Raw genomic sequence first — 21,509 nt, 5'->3', positions numbered from 1 at the left:
AGGATCTATGGGGCAGGCTCTGTGGGTCAGGATCTATGGGTCAGGATCTATGGGGCAGTCTCTGTGGGTCAGGATCTATGGGTCAGGATCTATGGGGCAGGCTCTGTGGGTCAGGATCTATGGGTCAGGATCTATGGGGCAGGATCCGTGGGGCACTCACTGTAGGGCACGCAGTCGTACTGCACCTCCAGGTACTTGTAGGTGCCCGGGCAGGGGTCGGGGAAGGCGTCGGAGCCGGCGACCACAACGCACTGAGTGCGGTTATTGCACCTGGGGACACGCGGGGACACGTCAGCGACACGCGGACACACGGCAGCAACACATCAGGGACACGGCAGCGACACGTCAGGGACACGCGGACACGTCAGCGACACACGGGGACACGCGGGGACACGTCAGGGACAGGGGGACATGACATGGACAGCACAGGGACACACAGGGACATGCGGGGACACGGCAGGGACACGCGGGGACACGTCAGGGACACGTGGGGACACGCCAGGGACACGCCGGGACACGTCAGGGACACGTGGGGACAAGTCAGGGACAGGGGGACACAGCAGGGACACCGCAGGGACACCGCAGGGACACACAGCGATATGTCAGGGACAGCACGGGGACACATGGGGACACATCAGGGACACCGTGGGGACACATGGGGATACATCAAGGACACGGGGACATGTCAAGGACACCGCGGGGACACGCGGGGACATGTCATGGACTCTGCGGGGACACGGCAGGGACACGTCAGAGACAACATGCAGACACGGCAGGGACAGGGGGACATGGGGACGCGGCAGGGACACCACGGGGACACGGGGGACACATCAGGGACAGGGCAGGGACACTGTGGGGACACGTCAGGGACACGTCAGGGACACGTCAGGGACATAGGGACACCGAGGGACATGGGACAGGAGGGGACACAGATCCAGGGGGATGTGAGGGGACCTGAAGGACATGGGACACCACGGGGGGGACACCGGGGGACACTGGGGACAGTGGGGACACAGGGGGACACAGGGTGACACAGGAGACAGGGGACACGGGGACATGGGGACAGCGAGGGGACACAGAGGACGTGGAGCGGGGACACAGGGACAGCAGCAACACGAGGACATGGGGACATGGAGGCACAGGGGACAGCAGGACCGTGGGGACAGCAGGACACGGGGCCAGGGTCACAGGGGACAGGAGTGACACAAGGACGGTGGGGACACAGGGCAGGGCACACGGGTGGCCCTGGCGCTTGGGGACACGAGGCTCAGGTGCCACCTGTGCCACCCCCGTGTTGTCCCCATGCTGCACCCACCCGGGGCCACCCACCGCACGTGTCCCACACCCTTGGTGGCCCCGTGTCCCCCTTGTGCCACCCCCACACCTCCAGCTGTCCCCAGGTGTCCCCACATCACCACGGGGCCGTGTCCCCACGTGTCCCCAAGCCCCAGCATGTCCCTGCTCCCCCGTGACCCACCCGCCTGTGTGCCTGTCCCTGTGTCCCCAGCCTGTCCCCAGGGTGTCCCCAGCCTGTCCCCAGGCTGTCCCCAAGGTGTCCCCAGGCTGTCCCCAAGGTGTCCCCAAGGTGTCCCCAGGATGTCCCAAGCCTTCCACATGTCCTCGTGTCTCCTGCATGTCCCCATGTCCCCCTGTGTCCCCATGTCCAGCCTGTGCCATCACATGCAGGGCCAGGGCCAGGTTCCCAATGTCCCCAGTGTCCCCATGTCCCTAATGTCCCCAAATGTCCCCAGTGTCCCCAGTGTCCCCAATGTCCCCAATGTCCCCAATGTCCCCAAATGTCCCCAGTGTCCCCAGTGTCCCCAATGTCCCCAATGTCCCCAATGTCCCCAGTGTCCCCAATGTCCCCAATGTCCCCAATGTCCCCAGTGTCCCCAGTGTCCCCACTGTCCCCAATCCCCCCAGTGTCCCCAATCCCCCCAGTGTCCCCAGTGTCCCCGTGTCACCTCTGGGCCATGATGGGCTGGGCCTGGGGCAGGTAGCACTGCACGTTGGCCATCTGCCCGGGGTCGGCGTCGCAGATTTTGTCGTCGGTGCGGCCGTAGTTGGCGTCGGCCACCAGGACGACGTCGCTGCCGGGGCAGCGCAGCTCCAGCGGGTACCCCTCGCACGCCAGCTCCCGGCGCGCCAGCCCGAAGGGCAGCGCCCCCCGGATCAGCCCTGGGCACGGAACCAAAAATGGGGTCAGGAACCCCAAATGGGGTCAGGGAACCCCAAAACACTCAGGCACCCCGATCCCACCCATGGGTGCCCCTCGCACGCCAGCTCCCGGCGCGCCAGCCCGAAGGGCAGCGCCCCCCGGATCAGCCCTGGGCAATGAACCAAAAATGGGGTCAGGAACCCCAAATGGGGTCAGGGAACCCCAAATGGGATCAGGAACCCCAAATGGGATCAGGAACCCGAGATGGGGTCAGGGAACCCGAGATGGGGTCAGGGAACCCCAAAACACTCAGGCACCCCGATCCCTCCCCACCCATGGGTGCCAGCCCGAAGGGCAGCGCCCCCCGGATCAGCCCTGGGCACAGAACCAAAAATGGGATCGGGAACCCCAAATGGGATTAGGGAACCCCAAAGCCCGAACAGCTGGACCCCAAATCCCGAACAGCTGGATCCCAAATCCCCAACAGCTGGACCCCAAATCCGGAACAGCTGGACCCCAAATCCGGAACAGCTGGACCCCAAATCTGGAACAGCTGGATCCCAAATCTGGAACAGCTGGACCCCAAATCCCCAACAGCTGGACCCCAAATCCGGAACAACTGGACCCCAAATCTGGAACAGCTGGACCCCAAATCCGGAACAGCTGGACCCCAAATCCGGAACAGCTGGACCTCAAATCCTGAACAGCTGGACCCCAAATCCGGAACAGCTGGACCCCAAATCCCCAACAGCTGGACCCCAAATCCGGAACAGCTGGACCCCAAATCCCCAACAGCTGGACCCCAAATCTGGAACAACTGGACCCCAAATCCGGAACAGCTGGACCCCAAATCCTGAACAGCTGGACCCCAAATCCGGAACAGCTGGACCCCAAATCCCCAACAGCTGGACCCCAAATCCAGAACAGCTGGACCCCAAATCCCCAACAGCTGGACCCCAAATCCCGAACAGCTGGACCCCAAATCCCCAACAGCTGGACCCCAAATCTGGAACAACTGGACCCCAAATCCGGAACAGCTGGACCCCAAATCCCCAACAGCTGGACCCCAAATCCGGAACAGCTGGACCCCAAATCCCCAACAGCTGGACCCCAAATCCGGAACAGCTGGACCCCAAATCCCCAACAGCTGGACCCCAAATCCGGAACAGCTGGACCCCAAATCCCCAACAGCTGGACCCCAAATCCCCAACAGCTGGACCCCAAATCCGGAACAGCTGGACCCCAAATCCCCAACAGCTGGACCCCAAATCCGGAACAGCTGGACCCCAAATCCCCAACAGCTGGACCCCAAATCTGGAACAACTGGACCCCAAATCCGGAACAGCTGGACCCCAAATCCCCAACAGCTGGACCCCAAATCCGGAACAGCTGGACCCCAAATCCCCAACAGCTGGACCCCAAATCCGGAACAGCTGGACCCCAAATCTCAAACAGCTGGACTCCAAATCCGGAACAGCTGGACCCCAAACATCTGGATCCCCCGATCCCCAACATCTGGATCCCCAATTCCCAGGGCATCCCGAATTTCCAGGTCCCCAAATCCCGAATTTCCCAATCCCGGATTCCGGGACACCCCAAGAGCCAGGCCCAGGTGGGGCTGCAGGGCCGGCCTTGCACACCCGCTGCACACCCGTTACACACTCATTACACACCCGCTACACACCCGTTACACACTCATTACACACCCACTGAACACCCTTTACACACCCACTGCACACCTGTTACACACTCATTACACACCCGCTGCACACCTGTTACACACTCATTTCACACTCACTGAACACCCTTTACACACCCACTGCACACCTGTTACACACTCATTACACACCCGCTGCACACCCGCTACACACTCATTACACACCCGCTACACACCCGTTACACACTCATTTCACACTCACTGAACACCCTTTACACACCCGCTGCACACCTGTTACACACTCATTACACACCCGCTGCACACCCGTTACACACCCGCTGCACACCCGTTACACACTCATTTCACACCCGCTGCACACCTGTTACACACCCGCTGCACACCCGTTACACACTCATTTCACACCTGCTGCACACCCGTTACACACCTGCTGCACACCCGTTACACACTCATTACACACCCGCTGCACACCTGCTGCACACCCATTACACACTCATTACACACCCACTGCACACCTGCTACACGCCTGTTACACACTCATTTCACACCCACTGCACACGCATTACACAGCCCTTACACAACCCTTACACACTCACTGCACACTCATTACACACCCACTGCACACCCGTTACACACCTGCTGCACACCTGTTACACACTCATTACACACCCACTGCACACCCATTACACACCCTTTACACACCCACTGCAAACCCATTACACAGCCCTTACACAACCCTTACACACTCACTGCACACTCATTACACACCCACTGCAGACCCGTTACACACCCACTGCACACTTGTTACACAGCCCTTGCACACCTCTGACACACCTCTTACACACTCGTTACACAGCCCTTACACAACCCTTACACAACCCAACTTCTGCACACCCATTACACAGCTATTACACACCCACTGCACACCTGTTACACATACACACTCACTACACATTCACTGCACACCCGTTACACAGCCCTTACACACACCTTGCACACCCACTGCACAGTTGTTACACGCCCACTACACACCCATTACACACCCACTGCACAGTTGTTACACACTTGTTACATGCCCACTACACACTCATTACACAACCCTTGTACAGCCCTTACACACATTTTACACACCCGCTGCACACTCCTTACACACAGACTGCACTTGTTACACACCCCTTACACACCTGCTACATACCCACTGCACACTCCCTACACAGCCCTTACACACCCACTGCACACTCCTTACACACCCCTTACAAAGCCCTTACACACCCCTTACACACCTGTAACACACCCCTTGCACAGTCACTGCACACCCCTTACACCTCTGGGGTGTTGCACAGCCCTTACACACCTGTTACACAGCCCTTACACACTCCTTACACCTCTGGGGTGTTGTACAGCCCTTACACACTTACGCACTTCCTACACACCCTTCACACACTTCTTACACAGACCCTACATACCCTTTACACAACCCTTACACACCCCTTGTACACCTGGGACGTTGTACATCCCTTACACAGCCCTTACACACCCGTTACACAGCCCTTACACACCTGGGGTCTTGTACAACCCTCATACACCCCTTGCACACCCCTTACACACCTGGGGTGTTGTACAGCCCTTACACACCTGTTACACACCCGCTACACACCCCTTACAAACCTGGGGTGTTGTACAGCCCTTACACACCCATTACACACCCGTTACACAGCCCTTACACACCTGGGGTCTTGTACAACCCTCATACACCCCTTGCACACCCCTTACACACCTGGGGTGTTGTACAGCCCTTACACACCCATTACACACCCGTTACACAGCCCTTACACACCCAGGCTGTTGCAAAGACCTTGCACACACCTTGCACACCCCTTACACAATTAGTGATACACCCGTTACACAGCCCTTACACACCTGGGGTGTTGTACAGCCCTGACACACCCGTTACACACCCGTTACACACCCCTTACACCTCTGGGATGTTGTACAGCCCTTACACACCCCTTGCAGAGCCCTTGCACACCCATTACACCTCTGGGGTGTTGTACAGCCCTGACACACCCCTTGCACACCCCTTACACACCTGAGGTGTTGTACATCACTTACACACCCCTTGCACAGCCCTTACACACCTGAGGTGTTGTACAGCCCTTACACACACCCTGCACACCCCTTACACAATTCATTATACACTAGTTACACACCCCTTGCATACCTGGGGTGTTGTACAACCCTTACACACCCCTTGCACACCCCTTACATACCCCTTACACCTCTGGGGTGTTGTACAGCCCTGACACACCCGTTACACACCCCTTACACCTCTGGGGTGTTGTACATCCCTGACACACCCCTTACACACCCCTTACACCTCTGGGGTGTTGTACAGCCCTGACACACCCCTTGCACAGCCCTTACACACCTGAGGTGTTGTACAGCCCTTACACACCCCTTACACACCCCTTACATCTCTGGGGTGTTGTACATCCCTGACACACCCCTTGCACACCCCTTACACACCTGAGGTGTTGTACAGCCCTTACACACACCCTGCACACCCCTTACACAATTCATTATACACTAGTTACACACCCCTTGCATACCTGGGGTGTTGTACAACCCTTACACACCCCTTGCACACCCCTTACATACCCATTACACCTCTGGGGTGTTGTACAGCCCTGACACACCCGTTACACACCCCTTACACCTCTGGGGTGTTGTACATCCCTGACACACCCCTTGCACAGCCCTTACACACCTGAGGTTTTGTACATTCCTTACACACCCCTTGCACACCCCTTGCACGCCCCTTACACCTCTGGGGTGTCACCCACCCCTCTCACGCCTCCCCCATGTCCCCCCCGTCCCCTCCCCCCGTGTCCCGTGTCCCGTGTCCCTGTCCCTCACCGTGTCCCGGTCCCGTGTCCCATGTCCTCTCCATGTCCCAGTCCTGGTCCCGGTCCCGTGTCCCCCCCGTGTCCCGTGTCCCGGTCCCGTGTCCCCCCCTGTACCCCCATGTCTCGGTCCCAGTCCCAGTCCTGGTCCCAGTCCCGTGTCCCCCCCGTGTCCCGTGTCCCGGTCCCGTGTCCCCCCCTGTACCCCCGGTCCTGGTCCCGGTCCCGGTCCTGGCCCCGGTCTCGTGTCCCCCCTGTGTCCTGGTCCCGTGTCCCATGTCCCGGTCCCGTGTCCCCCCCTGTACCCCCATGTCTCGGTCCCAGTCCCAGTCCTGGTCCCAGTCCCGTGTCCCCCCCGTGTCCCGTGTCCTGGTCCCGTGTCCCCCCCTGTACCCCTGGTCCTGGTCCCAGTCCCAGTCCCGGTCCTGGTCCCGTGTCCCCCCAATGTCTGAGTCCTGGCCCCGGTCTCGTGTCCCCCCCGTGTCCTGGTCCCATGTCCCGGTCCCAGTCCCGTGTCCCCCCATGTCATATGTCCCCCCCGTGTCCCGTGTCCTGGTCCTGTGTCTTTCCCATGTCCCAGTCCTGGTCCCACTCCCGTCCCCGTGTCCCAGTCCCGTTCCTGTTCCCATCCCTATGACTCAGTCCCGTTCCTGTCCCCGTGTCCCATTCCCGGTCCCGTTCCCGGTCCCGTCCCCATTCCAATTCCTGGTCCCATCCCCATTCCCGTTCCCGCCCTCATGTCCCGGTCCCGTTCTTGTTCCCGGTCCTGTCCCCATTCCCGTCCCCATTCCCGTTCCCCCGTCCCCGTTCCTGTTCCCGTTCCCATCCCATCCCCATTCCCGTTCCCGTCCCCGTGTCCCAGTCCCGTTCCTGTCCCCGTTCCCGTTCCCGTCCCCATCCCCATTCCCGGCCCCATCACCATTCCCATTCCCGTTCCCGTTCCCGTCCCCGTTCCCGTTCCCGCTCCTGTCCCCATTCCCGTCCCCATTCCCGTTCCCCCGTCCCCGTTCCTGTTCCCGTTCCCATCTCATCCCCATTCCCGTTCCCGTCCCCGTGTCCCATTCCCATTCCCGTCCCCATCCCCATTCCCGTCCCCATTCCCGTTCCCGTTCCCATTCCCGTTCCCGTCCCCATCACCATTCCCATTCCCGTTCCCATTCCCGTTCCCGTCCCCGTTCCCGTTCCCGGTCCCTCACCGTGGCCGCCCGGGGCGGTGCCGAGCAGGAGCAGCAGCAGCAGCGGGAGCGGGGCCGGGACCGGGACCGGGACCGGGCCCGGGAGCAGAACCGGGACCGGGAGCGGCACCGGGAGCGGGCCGGGGGCGGGGGAGGGGCGCGGCATGGCGGGGGAGGGGCGCGGGGACCCCCCGGGCTCAGCGGGGGGCTCCGAGCTGCGGAGACAAACGGGGAGGGTAATTAATGAGGGGCGTTAATGAGGGGGGTTAATGAGGGGGGTTAATGGGAGGGGTTAATGGGGGGGGGAATTAATGGGGGGGATTAATGGGGGGGGGAATTAATGGGGGGGATTAATGAGGGGGGTATTAATGGGGGGGTTAATGAGGGGGGGTAATGGGGGGGGTTAATGGGGGGAAAATTAATGGGGGGGATTAATGAGGGGGTTAATGAGGGGGGTTAATGGGGGGGGAATTAATGGGGGGGGAATTAATGGGGGGGTTAATGGGGGGGATTAATGAGGGGGGTTAATGGGGGGGGTTAATGGGGGGGTTAATGAGGGAGGGAATTAATGGGGGGAATTAATGAGGGGGGTTAATGAGGGGGATTAATGAGGGGGGTATTAATGGGGGAATTAGTGGGGGAATTAATAAGGGTGGTTAATTAATAAGGGGGAAATTAATAATGGGGGAATCAATGAGGGGGGAATCAATTGGGGGGATGATTGGGAGAATTAATAAGGGGGGTTAATTATCGAGAGGGAAATTAATGATGGGGTATTAATGAGGGGGTAATTAATTAATGGGGGACTGAATGGGGGAATTAATAAGGAGGGTTAATTAATGAAGGGGAAATTAATGAGGGGGTAATTAATTAATGGGGGAATAAATGGGGGAATTAATGGGGGGGAAATAATGAGGGGAGATCAATGAGGGGGTAATTAATGAATGGGGGAATTAATGGGGGGAATTAATGAGGGGAAATCAGTGAGGGAGGAATTAATGACTGGGGGAATTATTGAGGAGGGGGAATTAAAGAGGGGGTTGAAATAAATGAGGGGGTGAATTAATTAGGGGGGTTAAATTAATGGGGGGGTAATTAATGAGGAAGTAAACGAATGGGGGGGAGTTAAATTAATGAAGGGGTGAATTAATGAGGGAGGGTTAAATTAACGGGGGGGGTGAATGAATGGGGCGTTATGACACAGGGGTCCAATTAACGAGGGGCTGAATTAATGAGGGGGACCCCCCGCATTCCGTGCCCCCCCCAGATCCCGCCGGGATGGGACCCCCCCCCAAAATCCGCGGCTCGGCAGCCCCGGGGGGGTCAAATCCAATTATCGATCCCGGTCCCCGCCCCCGGGACCCCCGGGACCCCCGGGACCCCCGGCCCCCCCTCACCCCGCGCAGGGGCCGATGCGGCCGCGGTGCATTGTGGGAAGCTCAGCCCCGGGTTGCCAGGGGCGACGGCGCCGCGGTGCATTGTGGGAGAATCCCCCCATCACCCACCGCCCCCCCGGAATGATGGGGGGGGGCGCAGCTCCATCCCAGAATGCTCCGCGCGCCGACATCGCCCCCCCTCCCCCCCTCCAACCCCCTCCCCAATTCCACCCCCCCCCCCCTTGGGGAAACTGAGGCGGAGGCGGACCCCCCTCAGCCCCCCCCCCCCCAAAAAACACCTGCGGGGTCCCCACCCCCGCCTCAGTTTCCCCGGGGGGAGGGGGGAACAAAACGCCCCCCAAATGGGGGTGGGGGGGGGTCGGGAGGGGCCGCACCCCTCTTTTCACGCGCCCCCCCCCCCAATTCCCGACCCCCGCCATGCCCCCCCCCCCGGGGACATCGCTCGCCCCCCCTTTGCGCCCCCCCCCTTTTTTCCAGCCCCCCTTTTCTTCACGGCCCCTCCCCCGCACCTCGGGACCCCCCAATTCCCGCGCCCCCCCCCCAATTCACACAGCCCCCCCCCCCCTTCAGGACCCACCCCAGATTTACACCCCCCCCCCCCCTTTAAATCCCCCCATCCCCCCCGGTTTAACGGCGCCCCCCCCCAATTCCCAGCGCCCCCCCAGCCCCTCCGCACCTGCGGGGGCGGCTCCCCCCGGCCCCCCCGTGCCCCCCATCCCCCGGGGGTCTCTCCCCCGGCCCCGGGACCCCCCGGGACCCCCCGGGACCCCCCCGGCCCCCCCCGGTACCTGCGGGTTCAGCTCCATGCGGCGATCGCGGCGCGACCCCCCCGCACCGCCCCGCGCCCGCGGGCTCCCCCCGCCGGCGGCCGCCGGAACTGCGGGACCCCCGCCCGCCCCTCCCCGCCTCCGCAGCGCCGCCCGCGGCCGCCGCCGGCACTGCAGCGACCCCTCCCCGCCTCCGCAGCGCCGCCCGCGGCCGCCGCTGGAACTGCAGCGACCCCTCCCCGCCTCCGCAGCGCCGCCCGCGGCCGCCGCCGGCACTGCAGCGACCCCTCCCCGCCTCCGCAGCGCCGCCCGCGGCCGCCGCTGGAACTGCAGCGACCCCTCCCCGCCTCCGCAGCGCCGCCCGCGGCCGCCGCTGGAACTGCAGCGCTGGCGCTCAGCGGGGCGTTAATGAGGGGAGTTAATGAGGGGAGTTAATGAGGCAGCGTTAATGCTGGGTGCTAATGAGGGGTGTTAATGAAGGGTGCTAGAGACCTTAATGAGGGGGCGTTAATGAGGAGCATTAGTGAGGGGCATTAATGACGGGCGTTAATGAGGGGCCTTATTGAAGGGCGTTAACGAGGGGGCGTTAATGAGGGGGTCTTAATGAAGAGCATTAGTGAGGGGCATTAATTAGGGGCGTTAATGAGGAGCGTTAATAAAGGGTCGTTAATGAAGGATGTTAATAATGGGCGTTAATGAGGGGAGTTAATGAAGGGCGTTAATGAGGGGGCGTTAATGAGGGGTCTTAATGAGGAGCATTAGTGAGGGGCATTAATGACGGGCGTTAATGAGGAGCGTTAATAAGGGGTCGTTAATAAGGGGTGTTAATGAGGAGCATTAGTGAGGGGCATTAATGACGGGCGTTAATGAGGAGCGTTAATAAGGGGTCGTTAATGAGGGACGTTAATGAGGAGTGTTAATGATGGGCGTTAATGAGGGGCGTTAATGAGGGGGCGTTAATAAGGGGTCGTTAATGAGAAGGAGTTAATGAGGAGCGTTAATATGGGCGTTAATGAGGCAGCGTTAATGAGGGGCGTTAATTACGGGTGTTAAGGAGAAGGCCTTAATGAGGGGCTTAAATGAGGGATGTTAGAGGCGTTAAGAGGAGTGTTAATGAGAAGCATTAATGAGGGGTGTTAATGAGGGGCGTTAATGAGCTGTGTAAATGAGGGCTGTTAAGGAGAGGGCGTTAATTAAAGATATTAATGAGAGGCATTAATGACGAGGTGTTAATGAGGGGTGTTAATGATGGGCCTTCATGAGGGGGCATTAAAGAGAGGCGTTAATGGGGGGGCATTAATGATGGGTGTTAATGAGGGAGGGTGCTAATGAAGGGTGTTAATGAAGGTAGGTGAACTTTAGAGAGGAGTCTTAATAAGGGGGAGCACTAATGGAAATGTTAATGAAGAAGCATTAATGAGAAATGTTAATGAGCTGGGGCTTATGATGTGAGGCTCCTTAAGCCAATTAACAGGCAGGTCCATCCCAGCTAATGACTAATTAAGAGCAGCAGGAGCCCTGCTAATCACTGTCATCAGCCATATATTTACATATGCTAATGAGCTGCGGTAATTAAACAGGAGCTTGTTAACTGTGCAGGGATAGGAAGGAAGAGTGGATTAATTGACAGACACAGAGCAGAGATCAGGGTTTATTGGGGGCCCCATTAATTTAATTAAGGGGGTTCATTAATGAGCCCTTGTGCAAGGCACGAGGCTGGGAGTGCAAGCCACGCCCCTCCCCTGTCAATCACGGGTGTCCCGCCCCTTCCGCACAAACCCCGCCCACCGACTGTCAATCACGTTAGACCACGCCCCCTTCCCCGAGGCCCCGCCCCTCGGCGCGTTCGAGTTTAAGGGGCGGGGCGATCTCTGGACAGAGCGCGGCCCTGACCAATGGGGAGCGGCGGTGGGTGGGTCTCGGGGCGGTGCCGGCCAATGGGACGGCTGTGGGTCGGGCGGCGTAGCCAATGAGCGGCGGGAGCAGGGGGTGGGCGGGGCCCGCGGGAACTCCGGGCCCGTGATGGGAAAGGCGGCGGGAGCAGGAGGGAGAGGTGAGGGGGGATCGGGGCACCGAAGGGCAGGCAGCGGGGCTGGAGACGGCGAGCGGGACACCGGGGGACCCGCAGAGCGGGGGTCCGCAGGAAATACGAGGGGCGGGGGGAGGCCGGGTGCCGGGGGAGGGACCGAGGGGATGGTGGGTCCCGGAGCGAACCGGGCCCGGGGGGCGCCGGGACCGCGGGGGGAAGGGGGGGGGGGGGGGGCAGGGTCGGGGGTCCGCTCCCCCCCGGGGTGTCACCCCCTCCCCAGGGGGCGGGGCCATGGCGCAGTGACGGGGCGGGGCTTGCGGGGGGCGTGGCCTGAGGGTGTAATATGAATAAGGGGCGTGGCCTCGGGAGGGGCGCGGCGCCGGCGTTGCCATAGCGACAGAAGGCGCGCGGGGTTGGCGCGGGGCCGGGCAGGGCCCGGGGAGGGGGCGTGGTCAGTTTCCATGGTGACGTGGGCGTGGCTAACGAAAGGGGCGGAGCCAACGGGCCGTTGCCATGGCGATGGGGGCGTGGTCTGCCGAGGGGGCGTGGTCCCGGTAGGGCGCGGTCCCGGCCGAGGGACGGGGGGGCGCTCCCGGTGCCCCCGGGATGGATCTGGGGGGGCCCGGGGGGTGCGGCCGGGTCAGGTCCGACCATCCCGCATTCCCCGGGGCTTCGGGAACAAGGCCGCGAGGGCTCGAGCGGTACCGGGACACCGGGGGGACAGCGGGGGAGATGTCCCCCGGCGGTCCCGGCTGGGGCTGGGACCTCCCGTTCCAGCTGTGGCTGCAGGCGCTGCTCTGGGCGCTGCTTTTGGGGCGCCTCCTCCGCTACGGGGGGGGCCTGGGCCGGGGGGAGCCCCCCCGGGAGCAGCCCGGGACGGGGGCACCCCAAAACCGGGGAGGGAACCCCCAGAGTGAGCCCTGACTGGGGGGGCAGAGGGCCACCCCCAAAGGTCCCTCCTTGTCCCCCCGAGTCGTTTGGGCGGGTCCCTAAGTGGGGAAGGGGTGGGAGGGTGTTGCTCCTGCCTCAGTTTCCCCAGTCGTGGGGGGGCTCGTTCCCCCCCCAGGGGGTCACTGGTCCGACTGGGCCGTACTGGGAGGCCCTGGGCACAAAGGCTGAGCTCCCGGGGACAGCGGCCAGCGACACCCCGGACACGGTGAGGGGGGGCCGGGACATGTGCGGTGGCCTTGGTCCCTTTTGGGGTCCCCCCTGTCCCCTCCCATTCCTCGGAGTCCCTTTGGTGGTCCCCTGTCCCCTGTCCCTTTGGGGGTGTCCTCTGTCCCTTTGGGGTGTCCCAGGGGAGTCTTGGGGGCTTCTTGGGGACTTCTGGGGGATCTCGGGGGGATCTCTGGGGGATTTGGGGTCCCTGGGGGGTTCTGGGAGTGCCTGGTGGGGTTTTGGGGTCCCCTGGGGGGGATCTGGGGAGGTTTTGGGAAATTTTGAGGATTTTTCTGCCCCCCCAGATCCGGCTGAGCTTTGAGGACCTGCCAGGACCTGAGCCCAGAGCGCCTGGAGGCACCCGAAAGGCACAGCTGCACCCCAAAACTGCACAGCTGCACCCCAAAATGCAGACCTAGACCCCCAAAATGCACAGCTGGACCCCAAAATCGTATAAAGCTCCCCATAAACCCTGAACCCCCAAACCTGGAGATACCTGAAGTACACCTGAACCCCAGGGCGTTTGGGGGGCCCCAGGGCTGTGACCCTGGTTTTCAGGTTTTGGGGTGTCCCAGGGCTGTGACTCCCCTGTTTTAATCTCCCCATGTGAAATCCCCCCCACTTTGTCCCCAATTGGAGGTCCCCAAAACCAGGGGGGGCCCCCAAAACCCCCTGGGGGGGGAGCCAGCCCCCCCAAGGCTTCGTTGCAAACGGGTTTGAGAAGAATCAATAAAGTTTGGGATAAAAATCGGGTTTGGAAATTTTGGGGTCCTCCCGAAGTGGGGGGACCCCAGTGGGCTTGGGGGTGTCCATGACTTTGGGGGGCCCTGGAATTGGGGTGACCTATGGGTTTGGGGGGGCCCTGGTGGGTTTGGGGTGACCCCAGTGGGTCAGGGGGGCTCATGGTGGGGAGACTCCATGAGGTTGGTGGGATCCCTTGGAATTGGAGGGAATCCATGATTTTGGGGGTCACCCCATGGATTTGGGGTGGCTTCATGGGTTTGGGGTGTCCCTGCTTCAGGGGGGTCTTTGGTTTGGGGGGTCCTGGAATCAGGGGCATCCCATGGGGTCAGGGGGGCTCCATGGGTTTGGGGTGACCCCATGGGTTTGGGGTGACCCCAATGAGTTTAGGGGGGGCTCCATGGGTTTGGGGTGACCTATGGTTTTAGGGGGGTCTCCATGGGTTTGGGGTGACCCCATGGGTTTGGGGTGACCCCATGGCTTTAGGGGGGGCTCCATACGTTTGGGGTGACCCCAATGGGTTTGGGGGGTCTCCATGGTTTCGGGGTGACCCCATGGCTTTGGGGTGACCCCAATGGATTTGGGGGGTCTCCATGGTTTCGGGGTGACCCCATGGCTTTAGGGTGACCCCAATGGATTTGGGGTCTCCATGGTTTTGGGGTGACCCCATGGCTTTGGGGTGACCCCAATGGATTTGGGGGGTCTCCATGGTTTCTAGGTGACCCCCATGGATTTGGGGGTCTCCATGGTTTCGGGGTGACCCCATGGCTTTAGGGTGACCCCAATGGATTTCGGGGGGCTCCATGGTTTCGGGGTGACCCCAATGGATTTGGGGGGGCTCCATGGGCTCAGGGGGTCCATGCTATTGGGGGGCTCCCCATTTTGGGGGGCAGGGGACCCGGCGGTGGGCGTGGCCTCTAGAGAAGGCGTGGTCTCCCGAGGGGGCGTGGCCTTTGTTCGTAGGCGTGGTTTCGATCGATGGGCGTGTCTTAATCGCAGAGGGGGCGGGGCCGACGGGCGCGACTCCCAGAGCCAGGGGCGTGGCTTCGCTGGGTGGGCGTGGCTTATCGGCGCGGTGGGCGTGGCTTATCGGCGCGGTGGGCGTGGCTTTATCGCCTCGACGGGCGTGGCTTATCGGCGCGGTGGGCGTGGCTTTCCGGTGGGCGCGCCCGCGCGGGGCGGCTCCTTCCTGGGGCGCGCGCGCGCGGCGGCCGCGGCTCCTCCTCCGAGCGGGCGCGCGCGGGCGGGGCGGGGGCGGAGGAGGAGGAGGAGGAGGAGGAAGGGGCGCGGGAGGGGGGGGCCGGCGGTGCCGCGGGGGGGGGGCCATGGCGGTGCCGCCGCCGCCGCCGCCGGGCCCCGAGCAGGCCCCGCGGTACCAGGAGTGGATCCTGGACACCATCGACTCGCTGCGTTCGCGCAAGGCGCGGCCGGACCTGGAGCGCATCTGCCGCATGGTGCGGCGGCGGCACGGCCCCGAGCCCGAGCGCACCCGCGCCGAGCTGGAGAAGCTGATCCAGCAGCGCGCCGTGCTCCGCGTCTCCTACAAGGGCAGCATCTCGTACCGCAACGCCGCCCGCGTGCAGCCGCCGCGCCGCCCGCCGCCGCCCGCCCGCCGCCCGCCGCCCGTCAGCCTCCGCGACACCGCGCGGCTGCTCGGCGGCGACGGCCGCCTCACCCGCGGCCGCCTCCAGGGCTCGGCCGCGCCCGGCGGCGGCGGGGCGGCGGCCGGGGCGGCCCCCGGGGCGGGCGGCGGCGGCGGAGCGGGCGGCGGGGCCCGGCCCGAGCGCACCCGGCTGGGCGCCATCGCCACGGCCCGCGGGGAGCGCGGGAGAGCGGCCGCGGGGAGGGCGCGGAAGGTGAGGAGGGGCTGAGGGGAGCCGTGAGGCGGTGAGGGGAATGGTGAGGGGAATGGTGAGGGGCTGAGGGGAATGGTGAGGGGCTGAGGGGAGCCGTGAGGCGGTGAGGAGAATGGTGAGGGGAATGGTGAGGGGCTGAGGGGAATGGTGAGGGGAATGGTGAGGCGGTGAGGGGAATGGTGAGGGGAATGGTGAAGGGCTGAGGGGAATGGTGAGGGGAATGGTGAGGGGCTGAGGGGAAGGTGAGGGGAATGGTGAGGGGCTGAAGGCAATGGTGAGGGGCTGAGGGGAATGGTGAGGGGCTGAGGGGAGCGGTGAGGGGCTGAGGGGAATGGTGAGGCGGTGAGGGGAATGGTGAGGCGGTGAGGGGAATGGTGAGGGGAATGGTGAAGGGCTGAGGGGAAGGTGAGGGGAATGGTGAAGGGCTGAGGGGAATGGTGAGGGGAGAGGTGACGGGCTGAGGGGAATGGTGAGGGGCTGAGGGGAATGGTGAGGGGTGAGGGGAAGGTGAGGGGCTGAGGAGAATGGTGAGGGGCTGAAGGCAATGGTGAGGGGCTGAGGGGAATGGTGAGGGGCTGAGGAGAGCAGTGAGGGGAGCAGTGAGGGGCTGAGGGGAATGGTGAGGGGCTGAGGGGAATGGTGAGGGGTGAGGGGAATGGTGAGGGGTGAGGGGAAGGTGAGGGGCTGAGGAGAATGGTGAGGGGCTGAAGGCAATGGTGAGGGGCTGAGGGGAATGGTGAGGGGCTGAGGGGCTGAGGGGAATGGTGAGGGGCTGAAGGCAATGGTGAGGGGCTGAGGGCAATGGTGAGGGGCTGAGGGGAAGGTGAGGGGAGCAGTGAAGGGCTGAGAGGACCCCGAGGGCACAGAGAGGACTGGGGGGCTCTGGGAGGGTGACCCTGAGGGGCCCCAGGGTGAGGTGGTGGGAATTTGGGGGTGTGCGAGGGTCCTGAGGGGCTCTGGGGGGACCAGGGACAGGGGTGGTGAGGGGACACTGGAGTCCTGAGGGGACCCCTGAAGGGTTGGTGGGGACAGAGGGGGAGCACAAAGTGGGTGGAACCGGGTAGGAAGGGGACACAGGACACAGAGAAAGGGTCTGGGGGGCTGAAGGGATTTGGGGAGGGATCCTGAGATGATTTAGGGGGTCCCTGAGACAATTTAGGGGTCCCGTGAGGGAATTGGGACACTGAGGGGACCTGGGGAGGTCTCCTGAGGGGACTTGGGGGGCAGAGGGGTTGGTTTGGGGACACCTCTGAGGGGACAGCAGAGATCTCAAGGGGATGTTGGGGGGCCCAAGAGGACTTGAGTGGCCTGGAGATGGGGGCGCAGGGACTGGGGGATTTAGGGGACCTGAGGTGAAAGTGGGGACCTGCGGGGGTTTTGGGGTCACCAAGAGCCAGGACTGGATGGGGGTGGGGGGCTGGGAGGTTGGGGGAACCCCAGGATGTTGTGGTGGGGACAATGACAATGCTGGGGTGACAGCTCTGGGGGAAGCGCAGAATTGGGGCATCCTGGGTTTGGGGGACCCTGCAGGACTTGGGGGGGGTAATTTTTTGGGGCTGTCCTGGATTTGGGGGGGTAGCTTTCAGGACTGAGGGTGTTCTGAATTTTTTTGGGGGGGGGTTGGTGTCACACTGCAGGGTGGTCAAGGTGCAGCTGTGGAGGCCCTGCTTTGGTGGGGGCTGTCGATTTTGGTGCCAGGGCTATACATTTTTGTGGCCACAGACTTTTGGGGGTCTGTAGGTTGTTGGGGGGGGGGTCCCAGCTCTTGGGGGTCTCTGTGGGGTGGCGTTCACGCTGTGCTTTTGGGGACCCCCAGCCCCCCTGCAGCAGCAGCGAGGCCTCGGCACGGGAGGAGGAGGAGGAGGACGAGGATGAGGATGACGAAGACGAGGACGGGACGGGCTCGGAGGCCTCTGAGGACGCAGGGCCCCCCCGGCAGCTGAACGGGGAGGGCCGGGGGGGGCCCCCCCTGCGCCCCCCGGGGCAGCCGCCCCCCGAGCGGCCCCCCCAGCCCAAGGCCTGCGCCCCGGGGGAGGGGGGCTGCCAGCACATGGCCCCCCTCAAAAAGGAGGGGGCCTTCGGGCAGCCCGACAGAGCAGGTACTGACTGAGGGGGGAGGTTGGGTTCGGGGGGCAGGGGGCTTTGGGGGTTGCGGGGTTTAAGTTTGGGGGTGCTGGGGGTAGTTTGGAGGGTGATGGGGGCAGTTTGAGGGTAGGGGGTTTAAATTTGGGAGTGACGGGGGCAGTTTGGGGGGTGGTGGGGGTAGGGGTGTGTAAGTTTGGGGGGTGATGGGGGCAGTTTGGGGGTAGGGGTGTATAAGTTTGGGGGTGCTGAGGGCAGTTCAGGGGTGGGGGTCAGTCGGTGCTGGGGGTCACTCTGGGTGTGTGGACGCTCGGGGCTGTCCCGGTGTGACCCGTTGGTGTCCCCGCAGTGTCCCCGGCGCTGGCGGGGGCTGAGCCCTCGGTGCCGCTGTCCCCAGGCCGGCCGGGCCCCCAGGCCGCCGAGGGGGCCCCGTTCAGCTGCACGTGAGTCAGGGGCCAGTGTCCCCTGTCCCTTTGTGGCACCCAGCGTCCCCTCGTGTCCCTCTGTGTCCCTTTGTGGCACCCAGCGTCCCCTCGTGTCCCTGTGAGTCACCTGTGTCCCACCCAGCGTCCCTCTGTGTCTCTCTGTGTCACCCATGTCCCAGCCAGTGACCATCTGTGTCCCCCCATGTGTCCCCATGACCTTGCGTCCATGTCCCCTGTGAACATGTCCCTGTGTCACCTCCTTGTTGCTGTGACAACCTGTCCCTACAGTGTCCCCATGCCAGTGACCGGGTCCTGGTGTCCCCCTGGCCCTCCTGGTGTCCCAGTGACCGTGTCCCCGCGGTGTCTCCATTGTGGTGACCGTGTCTGTGTGTCCCCACACTGTCCCCGTGTCCCAGTGACCGTGTCCCCGCGGTGTCCCCATTGTGGTGACCGTGTCCGTGTGTCCCCACACTGTCCCCGTGTCCCAGTGACCGTGTCCCCGCGGTGTCCCCGTGTCCCAGTGATGGTGTCCCCGCAGTGTCCCCATTGTGGTGACTGTGTCTGTTTGTCCCCACACTGTCCCCGTGTCCCCACGGTGTCTCCATTGTGGTGACCGTGTCCGTGTGTCCCCACACTGTCCCCATGTCCCAGTGACCGTGTCCCCACGGTGTCCCCATTGTGGTGACCGTGTCCGTGTGTCCCCACACTGTCCCCGTGTCCCAGTGACCGTGTCCCCACGGTGTCCCCATTGTGGTGACTGTGTCCGTGTGTCCCCACACTGTCCCCATGTCCCAGTGACCGTGTCCCCACGGTGTCCCCATTGTGGTGACCGTGTCCGTGTGTCCCCACACTGTCCCCATGTCCCAGTGACCGTGTCCCCACGGTGTCCCCGTGTCCCAGTGATGGTGTCCCCGCAGTGTCCCCATTGTGGTGACCGTGTCCGTGTGTCCCCACACTGTCCCCGTGTCCCAGTGACCGTGTCCCCGCGTGTCCCCGCGACGCTGTCCCCTGTCCCCAGGGCCGGGCGCAAGGACAAGGCCGTGGACCCGGTGGAGTGGTCAGTGCGGGACGTGGTCGAGTACTTCACCGAGGCCGGCTTCCCCGAGCAGGCCGGGGCCTTCCAGGAGCAGGTGGGGCCACCCTGTCCCCTCTGTCCCCTGCTGTCCCCTGTCCCTGTGGCTGTCCCTCCCTGTCCCCTGTCCCTGTGGCTGTCCCCGGTGTCCCTCGCTGTCCCCAATGTCCCTCGCTGTCCCCAGGAGATCGACGGCAAGTCGCTGCTGCCGATGCAGAGGGCCGATGTGCTCACGGGGCTCTCTGTCCCTGCATCCCCCCGGGTGTCCCCTGTCCCTGTGGCTGTCCCCGGTGTCCCTCGCTGTCCCCAATGTCCCTCGCTGTCCCCGTGTCCCCAGGAGATCGACGGCAAGTCGCTGCTGCTGATGCAGAGGGCCGATGTGCTCACGGGGCTCTCCATCCGCCTGGGCCCCGCGCTCAAGATCTACGAGTACCATGTGAAGCTGCTGCAGCGCAGCCACTTCCAGGACGAGGAGCCCCCCCCGGAGCCCTTCCCGGCCTGAGAGACCCCCCCAGAGCCGCGGGGACACCCCCAGACCCACGGGGACACCCCCAAACCCGTGGGGACACCTCGGTATCCGGGAGGGCTCCTCCCTCCCCCCGCTGCTGCACACAGAGACTTTGGGGGGTGGGCGGGGGTCACGGGGTTCCCACCTCACTTTGGGGGTCCCACCTCTCTTTGGGGGAGTCCCATCCCTATTTTGGGGGGGGTCTTGCCTCTCTTTAGGGTCCCACCTCTCATTTGAGGGGTCCCGCCTTGCTTTGAGGGGGTCTCATCTCTCTTTTGGGGGAGAATCCCATCTTTCTTTGGGGGTCCCACCCCTCTTTGAGAGGTCTCTCTTTTGGGGGGGCACTGCTCTAGGGGGACACCCCTCTTTGGAGGCACTGCCTCTCTTTTGGGGGGGGGTCTCACCCTGTTTTTGGGGGCGCTTCTCTTTGGGGGGTCATTTCTCTGGGGGGATCCCACCCCTCTTTTGGGGGGACTTCTCCTTGGGGACCCTTCTTTTGTGGGGGCACTTCTCTTTAGAGGGGTCCTCCCCTCTCTTTTGGGGGGGATCCCACACCTTGAGGGGGTCACCCCTCTTCTGGGGGGTATCATCCCTCTTTTGGGGGGTCGCCCCTCTTGTGGGGTGCCTTCTCTCTGGGGCGCATTGGGGGTGGGACACCCCGCTCCTTCTGGGGTCACTCCTCTTTTGGGGGGGCCCCTCTTGGGGTGGGGTCACCCCTCCTTGAGGGAGCCCCCTTTTTAGGGGATCCCCCTTTTCTTGGGGGGGATTTTTACCACGGGGGGGAGGGGGTTGGGGGGGCTCTGCCCGGAGATGTTTTAACCTTCCCCAGCCCGTGCCCCCCACCCAAATTAGGGTGCGGCCCCCCCATCCCTTGGCCACGAGGAGGGGGGAGCCCCCCTAACCGTCCCCCCCCCCCCCCCACAGTCTGTGCCCCCCCTTTCCCCGGGCCTGGCTCGTTTTGGGTTTTTTTAAATAAAAACGAAAAAATTAAAGAAATATAAAATCTCGGGGTTTTGGGGGGGGGTCCTCCCGTCTCAGAGTCCCCCAGAAGGGGCTGGGGTGGAATGGGGGGGGCCAAGGGGGGGGTGCTGCGCATGCGCGGGTCCTCCCGCCCGGCAGGGGGCGCCAGGCCCCGCGGGAGCCGCGCCTTCCGCTCCGCGCATGCGCTGTAGAGAACCATCATCTGCGCATGCCTCCTCCTGATGGAGACCGGCGCCAATCGCGGCCCCTACGGCGGCCGGCCGGGCCCAAAAGCCGCGCCCCGTAAAGCAGCTTCAAAAACAGCCTCCGACCCCCCCAAACTACCCCAGAACAGCCTCAGCACCCCTGAACTGTCCTCAAACTACCCCAGAACAGCCTCAGACCCCCTAAAATGTCCTCAAACATCCCCAAACTGCCCCAGAACAGCCTCAGCACCCCAAAACTACCCCAGAACAGCCTCAGCACCCCTGAACTGTCCTCAAACTACCCCAGAACAGCCTCAGCACCCCCAAACTACCCCAGAACAGCCTCAGCACCCCCAAACTACCCCAGAACAGCCTCAGCACCCCTAAACTGTCCTCA

The 21,509-nt window shown here is 63.1% G+C and overlaps 2 protein-coding genes across 3 annotated transcripts in view; one reads left to right on the top strand and one right to left on the bottom strand.

The window, feature by feature from the left end:
- ADGRL1 (adhesion G protein-coupled receptor L1) overlaps positions 1–10,176 on the bottom strand; it is a 69,845-nt gene extending 59,669 nt beyond the window's left edge. For both annotated transcript variants that reach the window (XR_014950454.1, XM_085563137.1), the window contains exons 1-4: positions 10,097–10,176; positions 7,933–8,126; positions 1,965–2,178; positions 161–270 (exon numbers count right to left, since the gene is read on the bottom strand). Coding sequence is in view for 1 of the 2 variants with exons in the window: in XM_085563137.1 (XP_085419263.1) it covers positions 161–270; positions 1,965–2,178; positions 7,933–8,077 (469 nt within the window). In the remaining variant the exon portion in view is untranslated. The remainder of the gene's footprint in view (positions 1–160; positions 271–1,964; positions 2,179–7,932; positions 8,127–10,096) is intronic.
- Positions 10,177–15,303: 5,127 nt separating this feature from the next.
- Positions 15,304–20,780, top strand: SAMD1 (sterile alpha motif domain containing 1). The gene is made up of 5 exons (XM_085563164.1): positions 15,304–15,859; positions 17,676–17,958; positions 18,291–18,384; positions 19,385–19,496; positions 19,776–20,780. Exons 1-5 carry the CDS (start codon positions 15,329–15,331, stop codon positions 19,938–19,940), a joined length of 1,185 nt encoding a protein of 394 aa, XP_085419290.1. The 5' UTR covers positions 15,304–15,328; the 3' UTR covers positions 19,941–20,780.
- The last annotated feature ends 729 nt before the right edge of the window (positions 20,781–21,509 follow it).

This window comes from Lonchura striata, chromosome 30 (genome assembly GCF_050655825.1).
Source record: "Lonchura striata isolate lonStrDom1 chromosome 30, ASM5065582v1, whole genome shotgun sequence".
In the NCBI taxonomy this organism is placed as follows: Eukaryota; Metazoa; Chordata; class Aves; order Passeriformes; family Estrildidae; genus Lonchura; species Lonchura striata.
The sequence above is the reverse complement of the archived record's forward strand: the minus strand, read 5'-3'. Positions and strand labels throughout refer to the sequence as shown.

Coding starts and splice junctions, on each gene's coding strand:
- SAMD1 (XM_085563164.1), top strand. CDS start 15,329: ATGGCGGTGCCGCCGCCGCCGCCGCCGGGCCCCGAGCAGGCCCCGCGG. Junction 15,860..17,675: donor CCGCGGGGAGGGCGCGGAAG/GTGAGGAGGGGC, acceptor GGGGACCCCCAG/CCCCCCTGCAGCAGCAGCGA. Junction 18,385..19,384: donor GGGGCCCCGTTCAGCTGCAC/GTGAGTCAGGGG, acceptor CCCTGTCCCCAG/GGCCGGGCGCAAGGACAAGG.